The sequence below is a fragment of the Vipera berus genome (genome assembly GCF_964194415.1).
Source record: "Vipera berus genome assembly, chromosome: 1".
Taxonomy (NCBI): Eukaryota; Metazoa; Chordata; class Lepidosauria; order Squamata; family Viperidae; genus Vipera; species Vipera berus.
Genome location: NC_138202.1, coordinates 250,201,297 through 250,216,133, shown reverse-complemented (window position 1 = coordinate 250,216,133; position 14,837 = coordinate 250,201,297). Strand labels below are relative to the sequence as shown.

Genomic DNA, 14,837 nt, shown 5'->3' with positions numbered 1-14,837 from the left:
GACACCAACTTTTATTGTGATGGTTTAAATATAAACCTCCCAACACAATAGAAAGAAGAGTTCCAAGAAAATCTGCAACTTGTCAAAAGACAAGCATGGGACTCCTTTTTTCATGGACACTAACAAGGATGAGAAATCCTTGAGAAAAAGAGAAGTTTATAACTACTTGATAAACATTCCAGAGAAGAAAAAGATTTTATTTCATGAAGATAAGATGGAAGGAATGACTTACATGAGTCAATTGGCATTTGGACGGATTTTTATTGTTTTGATATTTGCAATTGAAAGAAAGTTTTAATGTAAAGTACATTTTCCCCCTTTATATATAATGCTTAAGTGATTTTTAAAGCTTGTACCATATTACTGAAAGTGTATTTGAAAGTATCTATGTTAAGAGAAAGTTAAAGATAAGTTAAAGAAAAAGATGTATTAGCTTAAAGAAAAGTTTAGAGTTTTAAAAAGGATGTATACAGGAAGAATATTTTATTTTATGAGGGCAATTTGAAGGGAATGATTTAAATTTAAAGAGTTAATTGGAGTTAGTTGGAACTTTATTTGTCTAACTGAAAGTGAACTTTAAAGTTAAAAAAGTTTTAAAAAGATATATTAAAACTTTTTGATCTTAGAAATGTTTTTAAAGAAGAGTTTAGTGTTTTAAAATAGATGAAAAAAGTATTTTTTTTTACCTTTTAAGTTAAAGTATCTGAAATAATACAATGAATTTTGTTAATATAAATGGTGACAGTTTATAAAGATTAGGAGGAGGAAGAGGAGGTGGAGACCTAGTCAGCCTCCCTAGATGAGCTAGTACAATATGATAAACTGCACTTTGATAATTCAAGAGTGCAAACACAGTTAACGTTTCAAATTAGAATAAGAGGTAATCACATTATTTTTCACAGGTTGATTAAAGTATCAACTTGTTTCTTCTGAGTCTGTACCACATGGTACATTTTATGCTACACAGTATCTATTATTAAGCTGCACTTCCATTCCTATTTTAAGGCAGTCTGGTTTGGGCAAACAAACATCCATTAAATGTTAAGATTTATATAAGGGGCTCCAGTTGTTATAGTCACCCATAGAACAATTCAATTTATGTCAACTACACTATGTGGTAAGGAGATAGTAAGACCGAAAATATATTTTAAAAAGCCCTTTTTATTATATTATAGAAATATAATAGAATGATTCAGATGGCATAAGCAAAAGAACTGTATGACATTAATGGCAATGGCAAAAATCCCTGTAATTTAGGTTTGTTGAGCATGGGCTAGGTGCAAAGCTACTTGCAATAATGACTCAAAGTCCTTTTTTCTTTATACGTGGGTTGCTTCCAAGTCATCTTGGACAATTGCATAAGTAATTATGCAATTTGAACACATTTCTGTTTACTCAAAACTGTAACAAATATGCACAACAGTTCAGAGAGAATTAATGAGGTATTACATTAGATTCCAAATCAATCATGAGAAAGTACACTTCCAAACAGCCCAGCTATAAACAGTGTGACTGGAAAATTTATTGGACAAGATTTCTACTGTGTCAGGTAAGAAGTAATTAATAAAGCAGAGGAGCCAAAAGTGATACAGGTTACATAGCTCCATTGAGCAAAATATCTATCTTCTGGCTGGCATATCCCAAATTACCTTAGTTGTCAACTTCTGAAGTTCTTCCAAGAAAAAGAAGAAGAAAAAAATGAAAGAAAATCCATGACCTCCTAGTAACTTTCCTTTCCTTCAAGACTAATAAGCAAATGGGAATATTTAATTAGACCAAAAGATTAAGTGCCAGATATAGAACTTTTTGTGATTTACTAATTGTATGGTTTCCTTCATAGAGCTTGTTTACTTATTAAGCTGTTCCCATGCTCTTTTGCCAAAGAAGCTTGCTTCTCCCATTTAGGGAGCTTACAGGCCCACAACTGCATTACATATAATTCCTGCACTCTGTTTGTTGGCTACAAAGCTTCTAAGAATGCAATGGTGCAGGACATGATAGGTATGCTTTGGTATGCCATGTGTTACTCTCTTTTCATTAGCTGCACTGGTTCTGTTTCCATTCCAGGCAAATTCAAGGTCCTAGTTATGACCTACTGTATAAAATCCTACATGGCTTAGAGTTTGGTCACCTAACTTCCATAGTGTAGCCTGGCTAATTTAGTCCAACAGGGTTGTTCCCACTTCCTTTGATCCAGTATGACCATCTTTCAGAACCTGGAAGCCTTCTCTGTTGAAGTGCTGTCTTCCTGAAATATAAATGGCTTTCACTCTGATGAACTCTCTTAAGGAGAACCACCAGGTCTTTATACGTTAGTCTAAAGTGGTGTACAATAGAGTATGTGTTGTTGGATACCACTCCATTTATTGCTAGCTACTCTGTTTGGATTATATATTTGTTTTGTTGTTTTCTGCTGTGAGTTGTCAGGGGTAAATTGGAGTCATGCATATCTAAAGCAAAGCAAACAATCCACAACTATTCATGCTAGTAAAGTCTGTAAACTACAGTTGGCAAATAAAGCTGGCGGATGAAAGTAGCCATTCCTTGAGCAATCCTATTGAATTTCAATATCTCACACCATCGGAACCATGATAGATGCCCCTTTCTAGCTACTTTCTTCTTTGCACACTGCCAAGGACACATGAAAGAATGGCAATAGGTAGCCATGACATTACTAGTGTTATGCAACAGTAAGTAAATAACTTCAATTCATTCTGCTGCATTGAAATTGATTCTAGTATTACATATGTACATTAAACAGGTTAAAATGAAAAGTGTCCTGGTAGTAAATCCAAATTTAAACCAACAGAATAGATACTATGAATCTGCTAACAACTGAATGGGTTTCCCAAAACATAACCAAATGGATTTGATACAGCAATGAATATGCTAGAAAAATCACCCAGAGAACACACTATTCAGAAAATATTAAACTATCTTGCAAACTCTGCCATGACAGCAAAGAAAAACAGAACCTCTGCTGGATTCTATTTGTAGTCCAGAACATCAAAAGACCATCCAAGTCACCAAACAGGAAGGAGGATTCTACCATGTGCCCACTGTTGTCCCCAAAGGTTTGGAAAACTATACTAGAGTATGTCTCAGAGATTCACCAGGCAAGCAATTGTATAGCAATAGGATAATCTGAGGAATTCTTGGTGCTCTCTCTGAGCTTGATGGCTTGCAGACATTTCATTATCCAGTGCCAGTGATGTTACCTAACTGGGTAAGAAAATGTTCTCAAGCAAACAAACAAACAAACTCAGTGAGCACCAAGGACTCCATGGTTCAGACCCAAACTACAAATATTCTCTTACAGCGTCACCCTGGCCCCGAAGCCATCTTCACCCACCCATCCCTGAAAGAGTGCGACCTATAGCTTGAGATTACTTGCTGTTTAGGAATACAACCTTCCTTAATAAAAAAATCAGCATGTTGAAAAAGAAACCCAGAAGAAGTAAGCAGCTCTTATTGGTGTGTGCCTCCATTAAACAACTGTGAGTAGCTTGTTTGGCAGTGATCACAGAGTTGCCATAGCAATCATATTCCAAATAAAGGTAACATTAAATACTTTTTTCCTCTTATGAACCTGCAAAACTGCTTTTACTTTCAGCAAAATACTTTTACTATTACTGTCAAGTAATCTAATGAAGAATGCTTTAGAGTGATGCCTGAGACCATTAGCATATTCTTCTAAACTACTTACCAGCGTAGTAAAGATGTAATGATAGTATTCTGTCATCATTCCCATTGCTAAAGCCTGTAAAGAAAAATTCAGTATGCACATTAACTTTTTTTTTAAAGTTAGGTAACACCACTTTATTATTTCTACAGTTTTATTCTTATTGCTGTTTTTAATCACACCTATGAGAACAATGGAAAGCTCCCCTGAGACGAAGATGTGCATAAAAGTATAGGGCTAGGATTATACTAAAATTAGGCCAAGCAAATCATTCTTAAGATAACTGGCTATTAAAAGAATGAATGAAACGAAACTGTAGATAGAAACATTATTAGTAGTACACTGTTTAGTGTTGCAAATATGAAAGAAGCATATTATGATGATGATGATGATGATGATGATGATGATGATGATGATGATGATGATGTGATTGCCAACCAAAAAATCTAATGGAAATCTGTGGCATTATTTGCATTTACTGTATTCTATAGGTTTTTTTATTATATAATGAATACTCACTGAAGGAAAAATAAATTAAAAACAATGGAGTCAAAGAAGTTAAAATAGAATGCTGGCCATTAAATCTAAATCCCACTCTGCAAGAAGGAAGACATTTATTTATTTATTTATTTATTTATTTGATTTGTATACCGCCCTTCTCCCTAAGGACTCAGGGCGGTGAACAGTGACATAAATAACAGAATGCACAAATACAGATATTGAAAACAAATTAAACCCTAATTTTGCCCAAATGCAGAAGATAGTTATCTTAAAACAATAATTAAAACAGAACCTGTTAGACCAGACCGGATTGCTCAAACAGATATGTTTTTAGGTCGCGTCGGAAGGAGCGAAGGTCGGGAGCCATCCGGAGCTCAACCGGTAAACGGTTCCATAGGTCAGGCGCGCTCACAGAGAACGCCCTCCCTCTGGGAGCCACCAGACGGCATTCTCCGAACGGTGGAACCCTTAGGAGGCCCTCTCTGTGGGAGCGCACTGGACGGAGAGACGTTGACGCTGGCAGCAGGTGATTCCTAAGGTACTCCGGACCCATGCCATGTAGGGCTTTGAAAACCAAGACATGCACCAAATATGAGCCCTGAACCAACATTTTTTACATTAATGTCTAATATGAATAATATGTAAATTCTAATGCAAATTATATAATTAAAAAACACTAAATAAATGTAGTTTTTCTACCTCCTCAAGCTGAACCAACTTCAGCTTCCCATTTTAGGCTTTTCTTAATCATCTCTTTGATTAATAAATAAGAATTCTCCTTCACGACGTTGTCACTACATTAAATTGATTAAATAACCCCAAAGAATTTTAAAACAGACAAATATCTGCCTAAATTAGCAGCCAGTTAGAGATGTAAATAGATTTGAAATAGGCCATTGAGGACTTCCAGATGGGAAAAGAATGAGTTGATGCACCTTCGATAATTGGCATTCTTTTTGCTTTTTACTTCAGAGCAAGTAAAGAAGCAACCCCAAACCAGTTAGGTCAGGGGTCCCAAACCCCCGGTCTATGGACTGGCACCTGGCCTTGGTATGCCAGAAACTGGTTCATACAAACAAGCAAAGCCCCACCCACAGGATGCAGGCATGAAACTTCACCTCCCTCCAGTCTGCAGAAAAACCTCTCCAAGGAACTGGTCCCTGGTGCCCAAAAAACAGATCTGCGAACAACTAGAAGCAAACAAAGTTATAACTAGTAGCCAGCATAGGTTTATTAAAAACAAATCATGCCAAACCAAACTTATTTCATTCTTTGACAAAGTGGCTAAACTAATAGACCAGCAAAATACTGTGGGCGTAGTATACTTAGACTTCAGTAAGGCATTTGATAAAGTAGACCACAACCTACTCCTTGGTAAGCTAGAAAAAGGTGGTATAAACAACATCACCACCAGATGGATTTGTAGCTGGCTGTAGTCCTCAATGGCACTACATCTACATGGAGATAAGTAAGCAGTGGGGTATCAAAAGTTTCCATCTTAGGTCTAGTACTCTCCAATATCTTCATCAATGACTTAGATGAGGGAATTGAAAGGGAACTCATCAAATTTGCAGATGACACCAAACAGGCAGGAGTAGCCAACACTCCAGAAGACAAACTCAGGATCCAAAAAGATCTTGACAAACTTGAACAATGGGTCCTATCCAACAAAATGAGTTTCAATGTGGAGAAAAGCAAAGTTTTACATTTAGGCAGGAAATATCAAAGGTATAAGAACAGACCGGGCAAAAGCAGGCTTAAAAACAGTAGCTGTGAGAGGGACCTAGTGGACAATCACTTGACTATGAGCCAGCAGTATACAGCAGCAGCCAAAAAAGCTAATACAATCCTGGGTTGTATAAACAGAGGCATAGAATCAAGATCATGTGAGGTAATAGTACTGCTTTATAAAACCCTAGTAAGACCACACCTGGAATACTGCAGCCAATTTTGGTCACCATATCACAAAAAAGATGTTGAGAGTTTGGAAAAAATTCAAAGAACAACTAAGATAATCACAGGCCTGGAGATTAAAACATACAAAGAACGGCTGCAGGAACTGGGTTTGGCTGGTTTAAAGAAAAGAAGAAATAGGGGAGATATGATAGCAGTATTCCAGTATTTGAGGGGCTGCCACAAAGAAGAGGGGGGGTCACATTATTCACCAATGCAATTAAAACCAGCTTGCCTTCAGAAATAGTGGGTGCTCCATCACTGGAGGTTTTTAAGAAGAGACTGGACAGTCACTTGTCTGAGATGGTATAGGTTCTCCTGCTTGAGCAGGGGGCTGGACTAGAAGACCTCCCTTCCAACTCCTATTCTATTCTATTCTACTGTATTCTATTCTATTCTATTCTATTCTATTCTATTCTATTCTATTCTATTCTATTCTATTCTATTCTATTCTATTCTATTCTATTCTATTCTATTCTATTCTATTCTATTCTATTCTATTCTATTCTAGAGTTAGATTACTCATGTTACAGAACTTCAAGGAGTGCCATACTTCTCCTTAGGTATATCAAATGCTTCAGGAAAAGCCAAGTTTAAATTTTGATCATGATGTAAACTAGATGATATGTAAAATGCTATATAATTATAATTACATACACAAGGAGGAATAAATACTTATTTTGGGGACTACTTAATTATTTTTATTTGCTTATTTTGCACATAAGTAGCTTAAAACTCCCTGCTTGTTAAAAAAAATGATAATTCAGCAATGAAAAACCTTTCGTATGTATAAAGAAGAAGGGCTATAAAATAAGGGCACCACTCAGCTCTAATCCTTATACTGTAAAGCACCCATTTGTTTTTGCTGACATGGGAACTATCAAAAGCTACATTTGTTGTTCATTTACAGCATATTGGTACATTATAAATAATGCAGCCTGGCTGATGGACTAACTTATTGTTCTGGTTGCTTGGTTGCCAGTGTTTTTTTTTTAACGCTAGCTTCACTCTAGTAAACATTTTAGAACCAAACACTTTAATGTAGGTGAAAAATTAACTGGAGTCAGCAATTTCAGATTTATGTTTTGGGCCATGAAACTTAGTTCTAACTTTTTATTGGTGAGTAAAGAGAGTTTTCATCCTCACAAGGAACACTTCTCATGCAAAGACTCCTATCGTAGGCCCCATATTTTTCTGCCATGAAAGGAAACCTTTTATGTCTCCACCCAGAAAAGTTGCCTCTAGACAAGTTGGGTGGTACAAAAATCTAATAAATAAAATAAAATAAAATGCTAAATGTTTTAGCTTTACAAGGAGGGGAATAAATAAAATAAAAGGGTTAGAAGCAAAGCTGGTGCTTCTAACACAAGGGAGACTGCCATATTCTTGCTCAAGCAGCTGAACTGTGGTTCTCAGCAGTGTAAATGTCTGCCTGGCTGGTTGCAAAAATTAGAAATCTACACCAAAGCACCATCAAAGTTTAGCCACTGCACAGGTGCATTGTCATAACCAACCTGAGATAATGTTCATTTTGCAAACTCATGGAACAGGACGCTGTAGAACATGGCATTATATCTGCATGTGGAAAGCTCTACGTTCCCGGCTGCTGACTCTTAACAGCTCATGATCTATCCTGCTTATTTAAAGGTGGGTTTCCATAGCTTTCCTTGTACAGTGGCTTTATTTGTACAACCTGCCTGACTAAAACACGGTTTGATACTTTGAAACTCACCATATGCTGTAAGACACTTGCAGACAAACAGACTTTCCACTTTGCAGCCTTTTGAATGGCACTTCAAACACATCCCTAATCCATCTGAGATCTTCTAGAACGCCACCATTTGCTGCCTAGACCTATCTAAAGAGTCCATGAGGCTCATAGAGATCAAGAGCCCAACAGCAATTTTCTCTCTGAGCTGCTGGCCAATCAAGACTCAACAGTACATACATGGTCTTTCCCCTCTTTCTAAAGCTAAAGCATTTAGCAACCCCTTATAGGGATTTCTTTGCTTTTCATGATTGACATGCCAGCATTATGACTCACTTAGCCATTCATGCCAGTAAACCACTGTGGCAAAGTTACCAAATCTGGAAGACAAGATGAGTTGGGTCTTTTGTAAGAGAACCCTAAAAGAGAACTTAATATCCAAAGAAGAGATTATTCACAACTTTTAAAATGGAAATCCCACAGAAACAAAAGGGAAATGGTTCCAGGAAATGGCTTATAAATGCAAGCTTCCAAATTAATGTCATTTGCTTATCGAGGCTCATATTCTACTAGACTATAACTGCATTTTTAAAGTCAGGTCCTTAGTTCATGATTCATTGTATTATTACATGAACCCCAGTAATCAGGTTAAGCCAATAAAATGTTTTAGTTAACCATGGTTTGTGTTATACAAACAAAGCTTGTTTTTTTTAGTAAGTCTCAAATTTGGAATTATAGTCTTTACAAAAAAGTAATAATAATACTAGTTTTACAAATGGAATCACATGCTAAATACAGGATCAGGCCAGCTATATGTTTCCAAGAATGTTACTCCAACCAACTCTTTGTTTGTAGTATCAGTTCATTATGCACATTCCTGGTTATCTTTCTATGCTTTCTTCATTTTAGCAGCCTAATTTAGAGAGAAGGTGGGAGGAGAGAGGTAATGAAGAGTTGACAGTACTACTATTCCACATTTATTTATGTAAAGATTTATGAGAAGATCCCCAGTTATCATCTCTTCACTCTTGCCTAGCTGGATCCAAGTTCATCAAAAATATGGTATGGCCTTGAATAAGCTAAATATCCTAGCATCATACTGTGTCTGTTTGCAGGATTTAGAAAATGTTATTATTTGTTTGTATACATGCATATACACAGTCAGTTTTTAACATACCATGCAGTTTATGAATTAAAAATAGCACATTAAATGAACCAAGAGTGCTGGTTCATTGCTTGGGCTAATTATTAATCATCAGTTGTTTTTTTAATTTGGATTTTATAATATGGTCAATGCAGCTTATTTTCTTTTGAAATAACTCTCCCTCATATCTACATTAGTCTCCCTAATACAAGTAGTTCTCAGCTTAACAACAGTTTTTTTTAGTGACCATTCAAAGTTACAACGGCACTGGAAAAGGGACTTATGGCTATTTTTCATCCCCATGGTCACATGATCAAAATTCAGATGATGATGATGATGATGATGATGATGATGATGATGATGATGGTAATAATAATAATAATAATAATAATAATAATAATAATAATAATAATAATAATAATAATAAAAAGTTGGAAGGGACCTTAGAGGTCATCTAGTTCAACCACCTGCTCAGGCAGGAAACCCTATACCATTTCAGAGAAATGGCTGTCCAATCTCTTCTTAAAGACTTTCATTGTTGGAGCATTCACAGCTTCTGGAGGCAGGTTGTTCCACTGATTAATTGTTCTAACTGTCAGGAAGTTTCTCCTTAGTTCTAGGTTGCTTCTCTCTTTGGTTAGTTTCCAACCATTGCTTCTGCCTTCAGGTGCTTGGCAACTGACTCATATTTATGATGGTTGCATTGTCTCAGGGTCATGTGATCCCTTTTTGCAAACTTCTGACAAGCAAAGTCAACGGGGAAGCCAGATTCATTTAACAACCGTGTTACTAACTTAACAACTGCAGTGATTCATTTAACAAATGTGGCTCAAAAGGTTGGCAAAGTGGGACAAAGCTTACTTAACAAATGTTTCACTTAGTAACATAAATTGGAAACTCAGTTGTGGTCGTAAGTACAGGACTACCTGTACTTTGAGAGACTACTGGATTTTCATTGAAAACAGGAATTAAAATGCAATGTTTTATGTACAGCAAAATACATCTGACAATATAGACACTTCCATGGTATCACGGTTTTTATTTTTCAGTCCCTCAGAACCAAACTGAAAGTTACTTGTGTTATTTTCACTTCCTGGGATCTGAAACACTGAGAACCAGGAATAAAAATCACTGCCTTGTTTTGAGCTGCCTAAGTACTAAAATAATAACATTTTTTTAAAAAAAACCCTTAATAATAATAATAATAATAATATAAAACACCATGGTATATTGCATGTGGGGTTCATTTATTGGGAAAAAAAGAGAGAGGAAACTGACAGAGATTTATTAATTCATTTTGTTATGAAAAAAAATGCAAATGTTCCAAGCTAGAATTTCCCTTATGGGATCTGCTAAGGGAGATGAGTTCAGGCACAGAGAACAGATAAGACAAAATCTCTCCAAAGAAGAAACTATGTGCTACCAAGTTCTACAGAATTACAACATTTCTTGATGGAATCCATTTACAGCAGAACCTCTTGTAATGCATATGAGCTTGAGGTAAATCAGTTCAACTGTGGAAGAGCTGCTGGGGTAAGTGATCACAAAGGGGAGAAGGTCATTGTGAAGTAGAACCTGTGAAGATTCATTTTGGGATGCAAAGTAGATCTCACACATTTCAGCAAAGAAGAAATTGAATGGCGGTACTTGAGATAATATGTAAAATTACATAATCACAGCACATTAATAATTGGAAATGAAAGGGCAGACTTGTATCTTGAGGTACGATTTTTAAAATATTCATGGTAGTGGGTAATCTATTTTCTTTGCATATGAAGCTTAGAAAATCAAGGACTACTTCAAAAATGAGTGTTCTGTATTTTCTACTGGTTAGCTTGTATCAAGAGCCTTCTTCATTTGTTCTTTAAAAAATTGTTGAAAATATGGTCGTGCCATCTCATAGTCTGAAGTTCTATCTGAATCCTCTTGCTTTCCCTCATCTCCTCATCTTCACATGGGAGATCCAAGGGAGAACTGAAAATCACATTTGATTGACCTTCACTTTAGCTCTTTTTCTAGGGATGTGGTGGCTCAGTGGGTTAGGACGCTGAGCTTGTCGATCAGAAGGTCGGCAGTTTGGCGGGTCAAATCCCGAGTGCCGCATAACAGAGTGAGCGCCTGTTACTCGTCCCAGCTTCTGCCAACCTAGCAGTTCAAAAGCATGTAAAAATGCAAGTAGAAAAATAGGGACCACTACGGTGGGAAGGTAACAGCGCTTTGGCATCTAGTTATGCTGGCCACATGACCATGGAGACGTCCTTGGACAAGTGCTGGCTCTTCGGCTTTGAAACGGAGATGAACACCGGCCCCTAGAGTCAGAAACAACTAGCACGCATGTGCGACGAACCTTTCCCTTTTTACCTTAGCTCTTTTTCTAGTCTGGAACTCTGGGGCATATTATTTACTAATTCAGCTAACTTTACACTTCCTCCTAAAAACTGAAAAACAAGAGACAGGAGTAATGGAAGAATTTAGATGTAATCCTTGAACATACTTTCCTCTATGTTCTTTAAGTCTCCCAAGTCCATTAAGTATAAATGGTATAAAATGTTTTATAGATGTTATAAAATATAACATGTTTTATAGATGTCCCACCTGTTAGATTAGCAAAAATGTTTAAAAATATGTCTAGCAAATGTTGGAAATGTAATCAAAATCCTGGTGCATATTATCACTTGTGGTGGACATGTGTAAAAGCAAAAAATGTTTGGACTAAAATACTGTACATAAGTGGTTAGAAGAAAATAAAATTAGGATAACATATAGATTTTAAACCTGAACTTTTTTTACTAGGCATAATACCTGAAAAGTTTGATAAACAAAATGTATATTTAACATTACATGTATTAACTGCAGTGAGGATTGCATTTGCACAGCACTGGAAAAATGAGACAACACCATTGGAGGAAGCGATAATTAAGAAAATATTGGACTGTGCGGAAATGGACAGACTCACATTGAGAATTAAAGGAAAAGAAGATACAGTATACTTTCAAACATAGAACTTATTTTATCAATGGTTGGGAAAGCGAGATAGAGAGTAAGAACTTATCTTTATGACTAGGCAAAATCAACCCAGACAACAAGTTGTTTATTAAGCACAAATGAATTGTAATGATAGAAAACTAATAAAATACTTTTTAAAGAAGGATGACTGAATCATGCTTCCATGTACCTGCCTATTGTCTCTGAGAAAGGATAAGGGAAAGGGAAAAGTATGCTTACCTGTTTTAAAATGCCTGCTGCCATCTCATGACTGCAGTCAAAGATGACGTGGAATTCTTTGCCTCTTTTCATCTCCTTGAGCAAAGGCTTGGCATCCTTGGTGTCAGCGGGTAACTGGCGAATCTTTAGACGCAAATTGTACCTTGATGGAGCCTTAATAAGTTCTTGCAATCGAATGAGACCTTTGTTCAGAGAAATAAGATAAGACAAAGGGTTTCAGAAGATACATTATAGTAAGAACAAAAGGAAGCTATCAAAATGTTAATAAACTGACACAAGAGCTTCTAGCTTATCATCAGTGCTGTGCTTCTAAAATGTGTTTCGTTTTCATTTACTGACCATTATATCAAGTATGTACATAAACCAACATTGGAAAATGGTACATGAGCACTTCCTCACCAAAGCCTCTCCCTTTCCTTCTTTGCTAATATTGATGGAAAAATAAGGAGCTCAGTTTACCCCATGAAACAAATCTTCCTTATTTGAGAATTATGGTAATTTTCTTCCTCATAATAGGTAGTGGTACATTAATTGATTTAGACCAATATGGTTCACTAATGGTTTGCAATCACCCTATTTTAAAAATCTTGCATATAGATTTCCTTCATTAGGCTCTGCATGGACCATCCTCAGATCATCTGCATCAATGTTCTCAAGATATTTAACCTCCTTAATCATATAATTAGGATTGCTTCATTCATTGCAATAATTCAGTTATTAAGTTATGCATGACAGAAACTAAAGCTGCCATATTAGAGATTTTACCAGGTGCACTGACTGCATGAGGGAAAAGATTCTATATTTGCAACTTTAAAAAAGGGCATTTGCATATTGGGATAGAATAACATTGCACTTATAGACTTAACAGGCCATCGCAAACCCCTCCCCCAAAATAAATGCATACAAAATGCAGTGTTACAGAATAAGAGTCAGCCTAATATGGCAATAGAGTTACAGAATTTAAGATTGGAAAAACATGAAAATGTGAAAAAGAAACAGATTTAATGGAGGTATCACATATTTTTAAGGGTTAAGTCTGTAATTTCATGTTCATATTCAACACAGGTTCGGCTGTCTAAAACATATTCCCATCTGCAATAGGTAAAGCCTTGCAATATAAATCCAAGATGGATTGATATTATCAACTATGGGCATACATCCGTTCAGTGTTATTTGATATATTATTAACTGGGTAAAAGTTTCCCTTGATACTAACCAAACGACTTGTCCTTATATTAGATTCTTTTTGTTTTAATTTAAAATTTATATAAGTAAGAAGTTATATGTAATGCTGTGAAGTGTCAGCCTCCAACATAATTTTTGTTTCCAAGAATGTATCTTAACCCAACATAGTCCTTCAGAAGCATTTTTTAAAAATAAAAAATGATTTGAGCTGCAGTCAGATATTTTATTTGAAAATTTGCTCACAGAGCAGGAAGAAAAACAGAAAGGCAAACTGGGAACATACTGTAAAAGGCAGGCTGGTAGTGCTGGATAGATTGGTAGGGAACAACCTCATCAATGCTTCTCAGACATGGGTGAGGTTCACCATAACAATCATATTGCAAATTATCAAAGAGGCGATCAATGCATTCTCCCAAAATTCCAAAAGTCCCCATTGCTGAAAAGGTAAATGAGTATAAATCAGGACCGCTAAGATTATTGACGTTAAATCTACTTCCCTCAGATCTTGACTTGAAGTCTCCAAATTTGGTGTCAAACTGTAGTTTTTAAAATGAAGAGAACTAAAAATTAAGAATACATGACTGAAAGAAAATTTGTATTTGAATTTTATTAAAAATAAATTACATTATATCTGTTTTTAAACAAACTTTAATGAGTTTCAGAAAGAAATAAAATACAAAATAAAATAAAAAGAAGGGGAGAGGAAGAAATTAAATGGGTAAAGAAGTTAAAAAGTGACAAAAAATATGAAAAAATACAAAAGGAGAAACTTTTGACTTTCTCTGGTATAGAGACAAATATATAATAAAGTACTTCTTACTCTAAGATAAAACAAAAAGACAAAAACATAATATTAAAAATACACAAATTAAATAATCAAAATAACACTATAGCTATATAATAAAATAACCTCTTACTCTAAATTTAAGAATAGAAAGTAAAAGATATACATGTCTAATAATAACAATAAAAATACACAATATTTCTACAATCGTAACAGATCAAATTGTAAAGTTTTTGTCTGTGTTTTTAAAATTAATCTCTCATAGGCCAAATATGACCCTGAACATAGCACAATTATACAACTCTATGTAAATGAATACTTAGAATTAATTTTGGGGATTCACACATAGTGGAATAAGGACTGGATGAAAACTTTAAAAATGATAGATGCATTTTCTACATACTATATAGCTTTGGTGATGTTTATTAAATGTTAACATCAATCACAGACTTCTTGAATTTTAAATATTTTATTAGATGTTAACCCAATCTGTAAAAAGCAGCTCTGAGTGATTTACAATTTGTAGGAGTGTAAAAATCACTCCTGCAAAACCATAAAAATACCCGAAACCAATTTTTTTTTACCATTTAGGAAAATAAGTAAATAATCTGTTTTAAGCATCGTGAACTATTCTTAGCTCACTAGTGCACAAAAA

General features: G+C 35.4%; 1 protein-coding gene across 1 annotated transcript in view; it reads right to left on the bottom strand.

Moving 5' to 3' along the window:
* Positions 1-14,837, bottom strand: part of GRIK2 (glutamate ionotropic receptor kainate type subunit 2) — a gene marked incomplete at both ends in the record, with an annotated part of 565,573 nt that overhangs the window by 319,220 nt on the left and 231,516 nt on the right. The window contains 2 exons of the mRNA XM_081312641.1: positions 3,707-3,760; positions 12,214-12,395. Coding sequence (XP_081168767.1) covers positions 3,707-3,760; positions 12,214-12,395 — 236 coding nt within the window. The remainder of the gene's footprint in view (positions 1-3,706; positions 3,761-12,213; positions 12,396-14,837) is intronic.